The sequence below is a fragment of the Mus pahari genome, chromosome 20 (assembly GCF_900095145.1).
Source record: "Mus pahari chromosome 20, PAHARI_EIJ_v1.1, whole genome shotgun sequence".
In the NCBI taxonomy this organism is placed as follows: Eukaryota; Metazoa; Chordata; class Mammalia; order Rodentia; family Muridae; genus Mus; species Mus pahari.
In genome coordinates this window covers 34,084,842-34,099,650 of record NC_034609.1, presented here as the reverse complement: position 1 = coordinate 34,099,650, position 14,809 = coordinate 34,084,842, and the positions used below count along the sequence as shown (strand labels likewise).

At 54.4% G+C, this 14,809-nt stretch overlaps 1 protein-coding gene across 5 annotated transcripts in view; it reads right to left on the bottom strand.

Moving 5' to 3' along the window:
* Mtss2 (MTSS I-BAR domain containing 2) overlaps positions 1–14,753 on the bottom strand; it is a 19,514-nt gene extending 4,761 nt beyond the window's left edge. The window contains exons 1-11 of one of the 5 annotated variants that reach the window (XM_029532378.1): positions 14,345–14,753; positions 10,115–10,176; positions 9,946–10,019; positions 9,201–9,285; positions 9,009–9,100; positions 8,849–8,923; positions 8,563–8,571; positions 7,529–7,686; positions 7,140–7,247; positions 6,319–6,416; positions 4,221–4,437 (exon numbers count right to left, since the gene is read on the bottom strand). In XM_029532378.1, the coding sequence (XP_029388238.1) occupies positions 4,221–4,437; positions 6,319–6,416; positions 7,140–7,247; positions 7,529–7,686; positions 8,563–8,571; positions 8,849–8,923; positions 9,009–9,100; positions 9,201–9,285; positions 9,946–10,019; positions 10,115–10,176; positions 14,345–14,413 (1,047 nt within the window). In that variant the 5' untranslated portion in view covers positions 14,414–14,753. The remainder of the gene's footprint in view (positions 1–4,220; positions 4,438–6,318; positions 6,417–7,139; positions 7,248–7,528; positions 7,687–8,562; positions 8,572–8,848; positions 8,924–9,008; positions 9,101–9,200; positions 9,286–9,945; positions 10,020–10,114; positions 10,177–14,344) is intronic. The other 4 variants (XM_021220336.2, XM_029532380.1, XM_029532379.1 and 1 more) reach the window with 4 other exon arrangements.
* Between the last annotated feature and the right edge of the window lie 56 nt (positions 14,754–14,809).

Here is a 14,809-nt window from a genome sequence, read left to right as displayed (position 1 = left end):
TCTCTCTCTCTCTCTCTCTCTCTCTCTCTCTCTCTCTCTCTCTCTCTCTCTCCTCTCTCTCTTCCCTCTCTCTCTCTCTCTCTTGGTTTTTTGAGACAGGGTTTCTCTGTATAGCCCTGGCTGTCCTGGAACTCACTCTGTAGACCAGGCTGGCCTCGAACTCTGAAATCCACCTGCCTCTGCCTCCGGAGTGCTGGGATTAAAGGCGTGCGCCACCACGCCTGGTGACAGGCAGATCTCTTGAGTTTGAGTCCAGCTTGGTGTACAGAGTATGTTCTAGGATAGCTAAGGCTACATAGTGAGACCCTGTCTCAAAAGAAAAAAGAAAGTACGAAAAAACTTCTACCATGTCCTAAGGAACATTCGAATGCTACTGTTATATACCTCTCAAAAACGGTTAAAGTGGAAAAGCTATAAAATACCAGGGCTGGTATGGGCACAGCATGGACATCAACTGTCATAACCCTGTTGATAAAAATCTTGGGGCGTGGGCTGGAGAGATGGCTCAGTGGTTAAGAGCACTGACTGCTCTTCCAGAGGTCCTGAGTTCAATTCCCAGGACACATGGTGGCTCACAACCATCTGTAATAGGATCCAATGCCCTCCTCTGGTGTGTCTGGAGAGAGTGACAGTGTACTGGCATACATAAAATAAATACATCTTTAAAAAAAAAAAAGACTCTTGGGACTCTACAGTAGCCAAGGTCCCTAGATAAGTGCAACTGTTGGCTTTGTCAACTTGACACAGTGTAGCACCACTTGAGAAGGGAGTCTTAATAAGAAACTGTCTGCATTGGATGGACCTGTGTGCATGTCTGTTGGGGTTGACATGAGTTAACTGGTCCAGCCCACTGAGGGTGGCACCATTTCCTAGGCGGGGGTCCTATTCCGTATAAGAGTGGAGAAATCAAGCTGAGACCAGCAAACAAGCATGGATCCATCCATTTCTCTCTCCTCTTGAGTGTCAGTATGATTAGCTGTTTGAAGTTCCTACCCTGGCTTCCCCAGAGAGATGGGCTAGAATCTGGATTATAAAATGAGTAAACCCTCTTCCCTTCTAAGCTGCTTTCTGTTAGGATATTTTATCACAGCAACAAAAGTGAATCTAGAAAACCAGGGAACTATCTAAATGTCCCCAAAACACAGAATACCAAAATAAATTACACACTAATTCAATGGAATGTTATACATCGATGAAAATGATACCTGTTTCATTCATGTAAAACAGATGAATCTCCTCTGTTTTAAACATGCGGAAAGCAGAAGTCATACACAAGAAACATACTCTATGATTTCACATAAATCATATATGGAACACCTTTGTGGTACTGGGATTAAACCTAAGGCTTCATGCATGCTGGGTAAGTGCTTGACAAATAAACTATACTCCCAGCCTAGTAAGTTATAAAGTTATATATGGGGCTGGAGAGATGGCTCAGCGGTTAAGAGCACTGACTGCTCTTCCAGAGGTCCTGAGTTCAATTCCCAGCAACCACATGGTGGCTCATAACCATCTGTAATGAGATCTAACACCCTTTTCTGGAGTGTCTGAAGACAGCTACAGTGTCTTATATATAATAAATAAATAAATCTTAAAAAAATAAAATTATATATGCATATATTTACACACACACACTCTCTCTCTCTCTCTCTCACACACACACACACACACACACACACACACACACACACACACGCGCGCGCGCACTATAACCAGCAATTACACTTGGAGTGGGAACAGCAATGAAGGAACTCGGGGATTTTGGGGTCAAGTTGTGTCTTGTTTTTGGTACTGGCTGAGCCAGTGTGTTCAATTTGCAGACTTATTCAGATACACTGTTGCGATACATTTACTTCTCTGTATGGATGGGTAGTATGTATTAATTAAAAGATTCTTGAGACTCTGTGGTAATGGATTTTAACCCATAGAGTCAAAGAACAATTTATGAGTCCACTATGGCATAGTAAATAATCGTCTATGTAAACAAACGGGAGAAGGGCTCAGATAAAAGGACAGTTAGAGAAAACTAGCTAAATGGGTGGGGGTGGGGCAGCCAAAACAAAACTAAATACTGTAGAGTTTGTGATACTATAGATCAGTTTGGTTTCCCTGGTCCCGAACATTGGGGGCTCGAGGGTCAGCTCAGTGGTAGCCTGCTTGCCTAGCATGCATAAGGCCTTGGGTTCTATTCTTAGCACCAGAAAAAGTAACTTCACGGTTGTATTTAAGGGGTGTGGTGGCTCACATCTATAATCACAGCATTAAGAAGGCAGAGGCAGCCGGGCGTGGTGGCCTTTAATCCCAGCACTTGGGAGGCAGACGCAGGCGGATTTCTGAGTTCGAGGCCAGCCTGGTCTACAAAGTGAGTTCCAGGACAGCCAGTGTTATAGAGAGAAACCCTGTCTCGGGGGGAAAAAAAAAAAAAAAGGCAGAGGCATGAAGTTTGAGTGTTTGGGGTCAGTCTGAGTAACATAGTGAGACACTCTTAAAAAAAAAAGGACTCCCCCCCCCCAAAAAAAACCCCAAAAACTAGGAGGTAAAAATAAACAAAAAATAGTTTGGTGGTTACATAAGACGTTAACTTTAAGGTAAGAGTGTGGGCGGGGTACCTGGGGACTCTGAATTCTTTTTGCAACTTTCCTACAAGCATAAAATGAAATGAGCCAGATGTGGAGGTACACCCCTCAGAATCCTAGCCCTTGGTAGAATGAAGCAGGGAGTGTTGCTAGTTTGCGGTCAGTCTGTAATACACAGGGAAAACTTGCCCCTGGTTTTAAAAAAAAAAAAAAATGTTGAGGCTGCAAGAATTGGCTCAGTGTTTATGAGTACTGTCTGCTCTTCCAAATGACAGGGGTTCAATTCCCAGCACCCACATGGCAGCTCACAACTGTCTGTAACTCCAGTTCCAGGGGATCTGACACGCTCACGCATGCATACAAGCAGGCAGAACACCCATGTGCATAAAATAAAAATAAATAAATCATTAAAAAATGTTAAAGAATCAATTGAACAAAAGAGCTTTAGTCCCTCTTGGGTAGTAGTAAAAAAAGAAAAGAAAAAAAGAAAAGAAAAGAAAAGAAAGAGACACAGAGAGACAGAAGACGACATGACATTCTTTTAATTATAACCCCAGCAGGAGAACAGAAGGAACGAAAGTGGAGGTAATAACTGGGCACTGAGAGATGGCTCTCTCGGCAAAGGGCCTGCTTTACAAGAGTGAGAACCCTAGAACCCATATGGAAGGGCCAAGCCATGGGCTGGAGAGATGGCTCAGTGGTTAGGAGTACCACTTACTGCTTTTCCAGAGGGCCCGAGTTTGGTTTCCAGCACCCACATCAGGGAGCTCACAGCTGGCTGTAACTGCGGCTGGAGAATCTACAATGCCTCTGACCGCCAAGGGCGCCTGCACTATGCACATACCCATGTGCAGACACAGGAGCCTACCCACAACTTAAAATAATAAAAATAAACATTAAAAAAAAAAAAAAAGCCAAGCAAGGCTATGCGTGCATGCTTGTAACCCAGCATTGGGGAAGCACAGCTATGTGGAGCCAGCCAGCCTAGTCTACTTGTTGCAGGCCAGTGAGACCCTATCTTAAAAAAACAAGGTAGATAGTTACTAAGGAATAATATCCAAGGTTGGCCTCTGGTCTCCACATATATCTGCAGATATGTGCACTTATACACACACAGACAGACAGACACACACCCCAATCTGGGCAAACAAAAACCCTGACTCAAAAATATCATAGGCACAGGAGCCACAAAGATGGCTCAGTGGTTAAGAGGACCCTGGTTCACTTCCCAGCACCCACATGGCAGCTCGCGACTGTAACTCCAGTTTGGGAGCTCTAGTGCCTTCTTTTGGCCTCCTCAGACATCAGGTATGTGTGTAGTGCATACAAAACATCCCCCACCCCATAATGTAATAAAGCTACCGCAGAAAGCTAAGGCTGGGGTGGGGGTAGCTCAGTGACAGGACGTTTGTCTAGTTTGTACCATGCCCTGGATTTTGGATAAACCAACAAGACTCCTCTGAAACCCAGGGATACATGTTTAAGCATGGAGTTGGAGATCTATCATAGAACCGTGGAAAAGCAGGAAGGCCATGTGGCCAGTCTCCATGAGCTAACTGCTTCCCCTCTCAAGGAGGGCCCGAGGTCAGCCTGAGGCTCCTGCTCCCCGCCCCCCCCCCCCCGGTCCTTCCCATGTTCGCTCACCTGGCTGGTGATGTCTGAAGGCATGGGCGAAGGGGGCTTGGAGTAGGTGGGGTCCTGGGAGACGAAGCCAGAGTCGTGGGAGGAGACACTGGAGAGGCGGGTGGTGGCTGGCTGTGCCAGGCTGCGGTAGCGACAGGTGGAACTGGGTGAGTATGTTTGGGCACCCCCAGGCCACGGGGCTCCGCCACCCTTGGCACTGCCACTGCTGCTGGGGGCACTGAGGGGGGTGAAGGGGGAGGGCACAGCAGCCAGACAGGAAGACACAGAGGTGTATACAGAGAGGGGAGGGTGACAGAGGAGGGAGGGTAAGAGATGAGGAGCGAAGGGAGGGAAAGATAGTGTCAGACTATGAGGTCCCGAGGCCCCGGCACGACTGAGGAGTTCTGGCATGGCATGGCATGGCATGTCTCAGTGCTGGGGAGTCCCTGCCGGGGTATACCCAAAGTGGGTACACTCAGACGGAGGCAGGGTGTACCTCTGCCTCCCACAACATCATTAGACTGGTTGTTCTTAGGCTGGTGATGGGCAAGCTGAGTCACCAGGCATTGACAACTGAGAAGCCTGGTAGCTTCTAAACCGCCTCCTCCTCCTCGCAGTCTGCTGCTGGCTGGCTGGTCACAGTTGGGTACCTGGCACATGCTGAGATAACGGTCTGGGAGTGGCTGTTGTTTGCCAGGTGGGTCCTACCCCACCGTCACCTTGTCCCTCCTTCAGAAGTGTGGCTTTCTAGGGCTCAGCCTTGGCCCAGCATTTCACCTGTGGCTAGCACTCTCCTGGGCATTCCCCTTGGGTCTCCCAAGCCCCACCCCTAAACATCTCCTTTATAATCCCATTCCTCCTGGCAACCATTGCCTCACAAGGTCTGAAGATGCCCCAGAGGTTATGGGTTCACCTCTCCTTGTGCGATACACTGATCACCGGGTCCAGCTTCTCTCTAGCTCCCAGTGCCCAGACAGAGAAAATTCTGGGAAGAAGGGTACCTGGGACAGGGCCTCCCTAATCTGTAAGCTGCTCTGAGTTCATGGCTCTCCCTACCTGAGGTCCCTGGAACCATGACCCTCTCCTTCAAATCCAACCCCAGGGCCAGATTGATGGACGGACAAGACTCCTACCCTCTCCCCGGTAAGACTCGGTGAGACTCTGCAAGTGCTGACGCCTGTGGCAACTGCCTGGGATCAATTTGAGATAAGCACAGGCTGGAGTGTCCCTTACCATGAAGCCCAAACACTTATTCCAAGAAACCACCACACCACTTCTTGATCTTAGGCTCCTTTTTAGTTTTATTTGTTAAGGCGGGGTCTCATACAGTCTTGGCCGGTCTCCAACTCCATATATAATTGTGGATGACCTTGAATTCTGCTCCCTCCAACCCACCAGAGGATGGGATTTCAGACATGTGTACCCCACCTGCCTTCTTTTCTCCCTCTCTCCCTCCTTTCTTCTCACCCTCCTTCCCTCCTCCAATTTTTTTTTTTTTTCTCGAGACAGGGTTTCTCTNTATAGCCCTGGCTGTCCTGGAACTCACTCTATAGATAAGACTAGGCTACCCTTGAACTCACAGAGATCTTTCTGTCTCTGCTTCCAAGTGCTGGGATTAAGGGCATGCACCACCATGACTGACACTCCACCTAGCTTTTAAAAGTGTATTTTTTGAGACAGGGTCTTAGAAAGCAGCCCAGGCTGGCTTTGAACCCTTGATCCTCCTGCTTCTACTTTCCCAGTGCTAAAATTACTGGCGTGCATCGCTGTGCCCAGGTTGACCTCACGTTCTTATTTGAAGACCCTATTGTCCCAGGCCTGGCCAAGACCCACCGTTAAATCACGACTCAAGTGTCTTGGTTCCCCTCCTGACACAACGGTGCCAAGATTCACTGTAGAAAAAAAACCTTGGCGCCGGGCACACAATGATGCGCCATCAATGAAGCTGCTACCCTCCTCTCCTGCCAACCAGCGTGTGCACCCATATCTCCTATATGTGAGCAGTCCTTGGATGCTTAGATGCTGTGTGAGTTCTGGGGCGCTGAACCAACCACCTCCACAGCTTTGCTGGGACTCCCCCACCCTCCTGGGATCCCCTTCGAGAGAGCCTGACACCCACCTGCACATGCTGGACTTCCGGGAGTTGGAGCTGCTGGGTGATGAGGGTGGGGTCTGGTAGGACCAGCTGTAGTCAGAGCCCTTCAGGTCTTTGATCACCTGGAGAAGAGCATGGGGACGGTCACTAGAGGCAGCTCCTAACCTGCGGAGCATCTCACCATGCTGCAGAGCTGCTAGGCCACTGCGTCTTCCACTCTGTCCGTCCCCAGTGGTGAACTACACCTCAGGAAATGAACCCAACTTCAGCCTTCTTTTAACTCGGGCTTCTTACTGAGCCCCAACTGGCTCCAGGCAGGAGACAAGGGTCAAACAGGTCCTTCTGGGGACACATGGCTGAGAATGTCATGACACTGGGGGGCCATGACATTAGGGACTGAAACTGTCTCGGGAGCTTCCTGAGTTGTGTTCTCTCCTGTGAACTGGAGCCAGCTTAGACTGCCATTGAGAGAACTCAGTGTGGTGACCTGAGGGGATGCGCTACAGAGTGTGGGGTACACAGGAAGTACCCAACCGCAGGGGCTGCCCAGTACAGTGTGTACATCTTTGTGTGGGGTGGGGTGGGTTCTATGTTGGGAAGGGCTAAGCCCCGGGACCTGGCGTCTGTCCATCTGTGTTGGTCTGAGTCCTATTGGGTTCTGAGCATTTCATCGGTCAGGTGCTCCCAGAAATCCCACAGGAGCTTTTGGATACTATCTGGTCTTCTTTCCACAAGGGCCTCCCCACAAAACTCCCCTCTTTTTTTTTCCTCCCGTGCCCACACGAGGGCAGGACCATCTCTTCACGGATCCCGGTCTTGGCCCCTGACGTCAGGGCTGGCCGCACCTGCTCACTGGCGGGAGGCAGTTTGTGGGGATCCGCAGTCAGCACCACCAGGTCGTCAATGATGCCCTGCAGGTGAGTGATCTCTCCCAGCATGGTCAGCTCGCCGTTCTGAGGAAGCAGCTGGTCAGTGTCTAAGTCCCTACACCTGCCCACCCGCTCTGATGAAGCAAACCGGCCTTTTAGGCCTCTCCTCTTTCCCCCTTCCCTGATATTCAATGCTGACACGGGCTGAGCCTGTGCAGCTAAGGGAACTAACTGTCCGTCTGGATTCAGCCCGCGTGTCACAAGGTATGATTTTTCAGGCCAGTTGCCCAGGGGGTTAAGAGGTCTATCCTGGGTCTTTTCCCCGCCCCTCCCCAGGGGAGGCTCCAAATCATCAAGAGACCCACCACCACCGGCTGGAGGAAGGTGATAAAGGTGCAGAATCGGCCCCGCTCCTCGATCAGCGCACGGCGCACAGCCTGCTTCTCCGTCTCTTCCAGCAGCAAGTACATGTCGTTGACGTCTTGCAGGGCACTGTCCAGCTGGGGCTGCAGGTCTCCTTTCCCTGCAGGGGTTGGGAAGAGAGGCCGCGCTGGGGACGCCGGCCTGGTTGGCTGTACCCACGGCTTAGGCCCCTGTGGTAGTGTTCTTGGCTGTGGGGTTGGGGACCAGGGAGCCAGGGAGCATGGAGCAGACTCTAAGGTTTGTGGAGGGGCTGGTCCCACCAGAGCAGGCAGAGAAGACAGACAGACAGACAGACACACACACATAGCAACACCAAACTGCACGGCCACCCAGGAGCTGGGGTAGGCTAGGCTGTGGGGAGGCCAGCTGGAGACCTCTATCACTCAGGATGTCATTACTGCCCCAGCATGATAACCCTGACCTCAAGAGGCAGAGAGAGGGGAATGGCTGAAGGCAGGACAGACAGCAGGGTGGGGGCTCTGCTCAGCTTCAGGCCAGGCCACTAAGAGGTGCAGGGGTCAGGAGAGCTATGGCTGGGCCTAGGGAGCAAAGAGGAGTGTGTCTCAGCATGGGTCATAGCTCAGCTTGGGGACCAATGCACAAGGACGGCAACAGCAGCACACAGGAGCAGTGAGAGAGACAGAGAGAGGTGAGAGCTGGACGTGGAGATGGTGACAGGGACGGAGCTGGTGACAGGGAAGGACCTGGCTGGCCGGGTGGCAGTTGGGCAGCCAGGGCCTGAGACCCCCACCCTGCCCAGCCAGCGAACCCCTCCTGGCCTGGCAGACTGACCCAGCAGTTGTTTGGGACTCTTATGCCCCAGGCCCCTCCCTTGGTGGACCAACCGCCTTTCTTGTTCCTTCTTGGACTGGAGAGGTTCTTTCCAATGGCCCTGAGCTGGGGGTTGTGGGGGACGGAGGCAGACAAATGCAACAAGGAGGGACGGAGCAGCTGGAGGGACGGACATTTGACTTACCAAGCAGCTCTACAGGACGGATGTGGGAGGAGGAGAGGAGACAGAGAAAGAAAGAATGTGTGAAAGACAGCCGGATGAGCCACTCCTGGGGAGGGGTGGGAGCCTGCACAGTCTGGGGTGCTGGGTGCTCCCTCAGTCCCACCCGACATGTTGGAGTGTCCTGTGATGGAGGACAGGGTCCCCCCGGCCTGGGTGATGCTCGGGGGGGGGGGTGCCTCATAGGGTGGCTGGGGCTACAGAATGGGGCCCGCGGGGCTGGGCCTCAGTGGGGCGCTGTGCGCTCTACCTTTGCGCGCTTTCTTCTGTAGCTTCAGCGTGTCAGATGACTTCTTTTTGATTTCATGCCTGGCTCGTTTATACTCTGCGCAGGGGCAAGAGGGGAGCTATGGTAAGGGGTCCCGGTGGGAAGGTTCGGGACACCCCACCCCCGCGAAGCCCCGCCCTACCTTTCGCATGGTCCTTGTCCAGTTGGTTGGCTGACTTCTTCCAGTCTTCGATGCGCTCCTGCAGTGGATTGATGAGGCTCTCCAGCAGCGCGCTGCGGGAGAAAGCTGTGGGTGAGGCCTAGAGGGCTGAGTCAGGGCAAGGATGGCCTCTCTAGACTAGGATCTCCCCTGTGGTCTGCTGTGCCCACTCACTTGGTGAACTGCCGCAGCTTGGTCTCGATGCTGCGGTGGCGCATGCACATGCGCGTGAGCGCTGAGCCAATGTCCCGCGTGGCCCCTGGCAAGGAAGCAAGCTGCATGGGAAGCGGCCGGGCTGGGGACTTCTGCAGTCCCGGCCTCGGGCCACTAGGGGGCGCGCTGTTCCACAAAGGCCGCCCCTGCCCCACCCCCATCACTAGCAATCCTGTAGCCATGGGGACATGGGGGCTATCCTAGCCTTTGGTGGGTTTTGGGTGCCTTGGTGGCCAGCCCTGGAGCCTTCCCTCTTTCTTAGCTGGGACAAAGACCAGTCACCCAACGAAAAGCCAGCAAAGTTTCCGATTGGCTCTACTGAGACCCAGGCATATGTAGATTCCAGAGGATAAGGCTTGGGTTGTGTTTTTATCACTCAAAAGTACAGGAGCCTAGGTGCTTGCTAGATGAATTGGGAGGAAAAGGGGCCTTGCACGTCCCCAAGGACTATTCACCTGTCCCATATAACTTGCAGAAGGCACTCGGATGAGGAATCACAGAATCTCTAACTGCCACTGAAGGGTTTGCCCACAGCAGGAGGGTGACCTCCCGGTCTCATCCCTGTCACTGCTCACCTGCCCCATGACATCACAGCAGAAGCCAAGGTCTCCATTCTGGTTCTGTCTCCTTCCCATGGCCCATAGCCCTTTCCAGCCTCCCGGCCCACCGGGCGCATCCCCCACCTCTGACCACGCCCCCTCCCCACCTCGGGTGTTGGTGGCCATGTCAGCTACTTTCTGGAAGGCGTCGAGGAAGGCCACAGCAGCCAGCACAGTGGTCCTGGGGAGATACACAGTGGAGTGTGTGCTCACCGGGTGCCAGGCCATCTCCCATCCATCCCTCCCCAGCACAGGGACAACCCTACGCAGCCTTACCTCAGCTGAGAGTGGAGCTTCGCAGCCTTGGAGTTGAAGTCCTCCCAGATGGGATAGGAGCTCTGCGGTGAGGAGGTGGGAGAGGAAGAAAGGAATTGTGAGATGGCGTTACAGGGCTCCCCACATACTGTCCAGTCTCCGGGCAGTTTCTGAGATGGCCCTGTCCCCATAGAGAGGAGGTAGCCTGAGCCCTATTGGGCAAGAGAGGGCCCAGGACAAAGGATGACATGAAGTCTTCCTTACCTGTCGGTAGTTGGTTACCAGGTGGTACCCATGCTCCCTTGGGGGAGATGGAGGAGAAAATGGATGGCAGATAGTTTCCTGGGGGGGGGGGGCTTTCTCATAAGGCTCTGGGCACTCAAGCCCTATCACATGTAGTAGAAAGTGGAGGTTGGCAGAATTAATGCCACACAAGGTCTAATGGGGCCCGGAAGCTGCTTCCGTTAGGCCAGTCATCTCTGGCCAGCACTGGTGGCTCACAGACCCAGGGAGGCCATGGCTGCTACACAGGCTGGTCAGCTTGCCTGGGACAACTAGGCCCCAGGCTGAATGGGGCCTTGTGCGGCCAACAGAGCCACCTTTTTCCAGTCTCTCCTCTCCCCTCCAGGGGAACAGTGTGGCCTTTATCCTAGCCTGGCCAGAGGCTCTCTATTAGGAGGGGGTTTCCCAATAGGGAGGTTGGGTTCCTGATGACTGAGTTATCCAGTCTGATTAAGGGGCTTTTCCGGCTAATGTGTTCCCTTCGTGGCCGCCAGGCCTGGAGAAAGTTCAGCCCTAGCCTGGGGTGGGGTGGGGGAACCCTGAGGGAGACCTTGCTCTTTGAAGGGTAGCCCAGGGCTAGCAAAGGCCTTAGTCCCTGTCCCACATGAGCTGACTGGGACGCAGGCTTCTCAGTACCAAGGTAAAGGGACAGAAGAACCTCAGCTTCTGGGAGGGCTTGGCTGGGACCCCAGGGTAGGTCTAGCCAGCGTCTCCAGGGACAGCAAGGGGGCGGGCTGCTTCATAGACCCTCAAAACCACCCTCTTCCTGCCCAGTCAAGTCAGTGTTGGGGGGAAAGCAAATATTTGAGAAGTGGAGCAAGGCTGGAACAAGAAGATGAGGCTGTGGGTGGGCTCTCCCCACCCACACAGCTCTGGATAAAACCCACCAGGTCGTGAGGTTGTCCCTGGAGCTAACCCAGGCACTGGCCTCTAGGGGTTTTTCAAGATGGGGCACCCTCACACCTCCTAAATGCTACTTGGCAGGGAAGCCCGCTAAGACCTCACTCTAGAGTGTGAGAAACTGCTGGGGGCAGGGTGTCCAAAGTTAGTTCTCCTGGTCCCCCAGGAAAGCTCCCCCCCCCCAGCAAGCCCTTGGTTGTCCGAGAGAGTAAGGACTCCCCCAGTGGTAGGCCAAGTCCATTTTACTCTCCAAAGATAGATCTGCACACTCCAGTCTTTAAGAGCCTGGCTTCTTTTCCCCCCACCCCCTAATTCCCCTATGCCTGAATGACAGGTGCCCCAGGGAGAGTGTTCGCTTCACCTGGCCCAGACTCTAAGCCCCTGTGTCGTCACAGTCACAGTCACGGGAACTGCACCTGCTGGCCAGGTGTTCTGGGCCAAGCACTGGCTCATGCATCTTTCACCACCTCGTGAGTGACTCCTGGAATGTAGTTCGTTATTGCCCCATTTTCCTGATGGGAGAACTGGAGGCTCAGGGCGGTTGGCTGATTTGTTCTGAGGCCTTAGGGATCCGGGTCAAGGTCTGACCCTATAGCTGACATATCAGGATGAAGGGGCCCCGTTTTCAGAGAAGTGGGGCGAGGAGCAACTACATACACTTCTATGTGGGGAGGTGACAGGGACTGAGAGAAAGGGGGAGACGCCAGGTCTGCCACAAGCATGGCCGCTGCTCTGGAGCAGAGGGGAGGTGCTCGTGAGGTCAGGCTGAGACTGGTATGGATGTGATGTGTGTCTGGGGCAACCCACGCTCTAGTCTCAGAAAAGGCTTTTGGGGGCAGCCCTGGGTATGCACCTCTAGCCCCAGGTTTCTTCGGCTGTAGAATCAGGGCCTGTGTGTAGACTGTGGGGGAGGGAGCACTTGCTGTGGGCAAACCAGAACTGCTTAAGAGGGCAAAAGCCCCAGATCTCTGTCAGGAGCCTTTCCCCGTGGCCAGAGCCTGTGTCTGTGTGACTGACACTCCTCAGTCTGGATTAGGGTGAACCCACGTTCAGGATAGCATGGGATGGGGACCCCATTTCCTCTGTTGACCAGGCCTAGGGTCCCAGGCAAGATCAAGTCTCTGGGTTCAGCTGGCCTGAGAGAGAGGAGGCAGGGTAAGCTAACCGGCTCTCCAGGGCCCTCTCAAGCCCCTGGGTTTACACCCACCCTCCTCTGTCCGTGTAGTTGAAGATCTGAGTGGGGACCCTTCCTCCCACGCCATCCCTCAGCACAGGGTTGGGGCCTTCTAGTGGCTCCAGAGAGAGGCCTGGAGAACTCACTGGGAATCAGCTGCCCCAGGCAATGAGTCCCCTTGAACTTCTTGATGGTGGCCACTGATGGAGACGGCCAATCAGTGCAGGTGGCTGGTCCCTTCAGGGTCCCTAATCCATGCATGTCATTGATAGAGGAACAGTATACGTGATCTGACGGCGCTTGGTAAAGTCTCTTCTATCTTGGCCCCATGCATCTAGAAATCTTGTCACTTAGCTCCTTGCTGAGACTGGACCTGTGTCTCAACAGAATTCCTTGCAACTGGCAGGAATGGAGGATATTATCCTGCTGTCTCGTCTGGGCAGAAGCGGCTGCTTGCTGCAGTGTTTGCAGTGGGAGGCAGTGCGGGTGGCTCCCACCCTCTGCCAGCCCAGGAGTGCCAGCTAGGGGAGGTGGTCTGGGTTACAGTTTCAGAGGGGTGCTGGTACCAAGATGCTGAGGGGTGTGTGTGTTGTGGGGAGGGAGGAACCCCAGGGGAAGGTATACAACTATGGGAAGGCGCTGATGTGCTGCTAACTGCTAAGTCCCGGGCCAGTGTGGTTTCAGGCCTCTTTTTAGGGGGCAAGTATCTGACAGATGCAGTACCGGGAGGGGAACCCCAACTTCTTGCCTCTCTGCAAGGCACCATTTTCCTTAAGCATTTTTTTCTGGAGCCCTTGGGTAGGGTGTACCTGTACATGGGTTCCACAGCCCCTAGGGTCTAGTAGGATTCTGGTTTGTTCTTGCTAAGTGCGAGCCTTGGGTAAGGACGTGGGAAGGCTCAGTGCAGGGCCTAGCTTCTTCCGTTTTCCATCGTGTCCCTAGACCAAGGAGTACAGTGCAGGGCAGGAACACTGGCACTCGACGCCCACCTTGCCAATGAAGCTCTCCCTGACTAGTCAATTTGGAGCAGCCCGGTCAAACACTGGCCTCTTTGGGGGTGAGGGAAAATTCAGTAAATTACCAGATGGATAATAAGGGCTAAGGTCCTGAAGCAGGATCCAATGGTCTCCTTATGACCTTGAGCCATTCGCAGGCCTCAGTTTCCCCATCTGAACGGGGTACCTGCTCAGTCTGACCTTGAGTGGTCAGGAAGTGGGGGGGGGGGTTGCTGAAAGCGCTCCCCAGGTTGCTTAGCCAACACACAGCCTTCCTCCTCCCCAAGGTGGATTCAGTCCTACCCTTGGGCTGCAGGGAGGACCCCACCCGAGGACTGGAGTAATGGAGCTTGCTGGAGCTATTGGTGTGAGTGTGTGTGTGTGTGTGTGTGTGTGTGTGTAGGTGGGGCTGCATCCATTCGGAGGCCCGAGGCTGGCGGGGCAAGAGTTAACAGTTCTTTGCTTTATTATTTTTTTCCTGCTTTGGCGGTGACAGCATTGTCTGGGCTTCGGGGCATCAGGGTATGTGTGTGTGGGGGCATTGTGGTGGAAGGGGGCGGAGGCCCGAGAGACCTTGGATCTGTTAAAGGGCCTTAAAGGTCGCTCCTAAAGATAAACCCAATTCATAGTTTAGGGGTCTGGGCTACCGAGTGCTTGCGGATGCTCAGCTTTGGGTTGGGATCCTACGGGGCGACCTCATGGACACCCCAACCTGCGAGTACTCACTCCCACCCTTTGGACCCAGACAGGCATTGGGCGCAAGGTGGGCGCAGCAGGACAGGCTCAGATGAAACACACACACACACACACACACCCGCGCTGCACGGCCATAGCAGGACACCACTGCCCGCCACGCATCCCTCTGAGGAGACCCGTGTGCCCGGAGCTCGCCCGGGGTACCTTCATGTCGTTGACGATGGCCTGGAAGAGCCCGCCCAGGGCGCCACACTCCTTCTCCGCCGTCTCCATGCTGGGGCCGGGCGCGCGGCGGCAGGGCGCGCAAGGGGCGCGGGGAGCTGTGCAGGGGAGGGGCCGGACCGCCGCGGGCGCTGCTCCGAGGCCGCGCCGGGGCTCCCCGCCTCGGGGCCGGGCTCTCAGCGGCCGGCCGCGCCGCGCTCCGGGATTGCGGGCCGTGGGCCGGCAGCGCGGGCCATGGCTCGGTGGGGCTGGGGGCGCGGCGCGGGCAGTTCGCGGAGCAGCCTCGGCGCGGGCACTGGAGCGGCGGCGGCGGTAATCCGAGCCGCCGAAGCTCGGGTGTCACGTGGGCGCGGCGGAGGGAGGGCCGCGGGGAGGGAGCACAGGAGGGGGCTGTGGGAAAGGCCGGGCGGGCGAGGACCCATTCACGGCCAGAAACCAGGGCTTTGA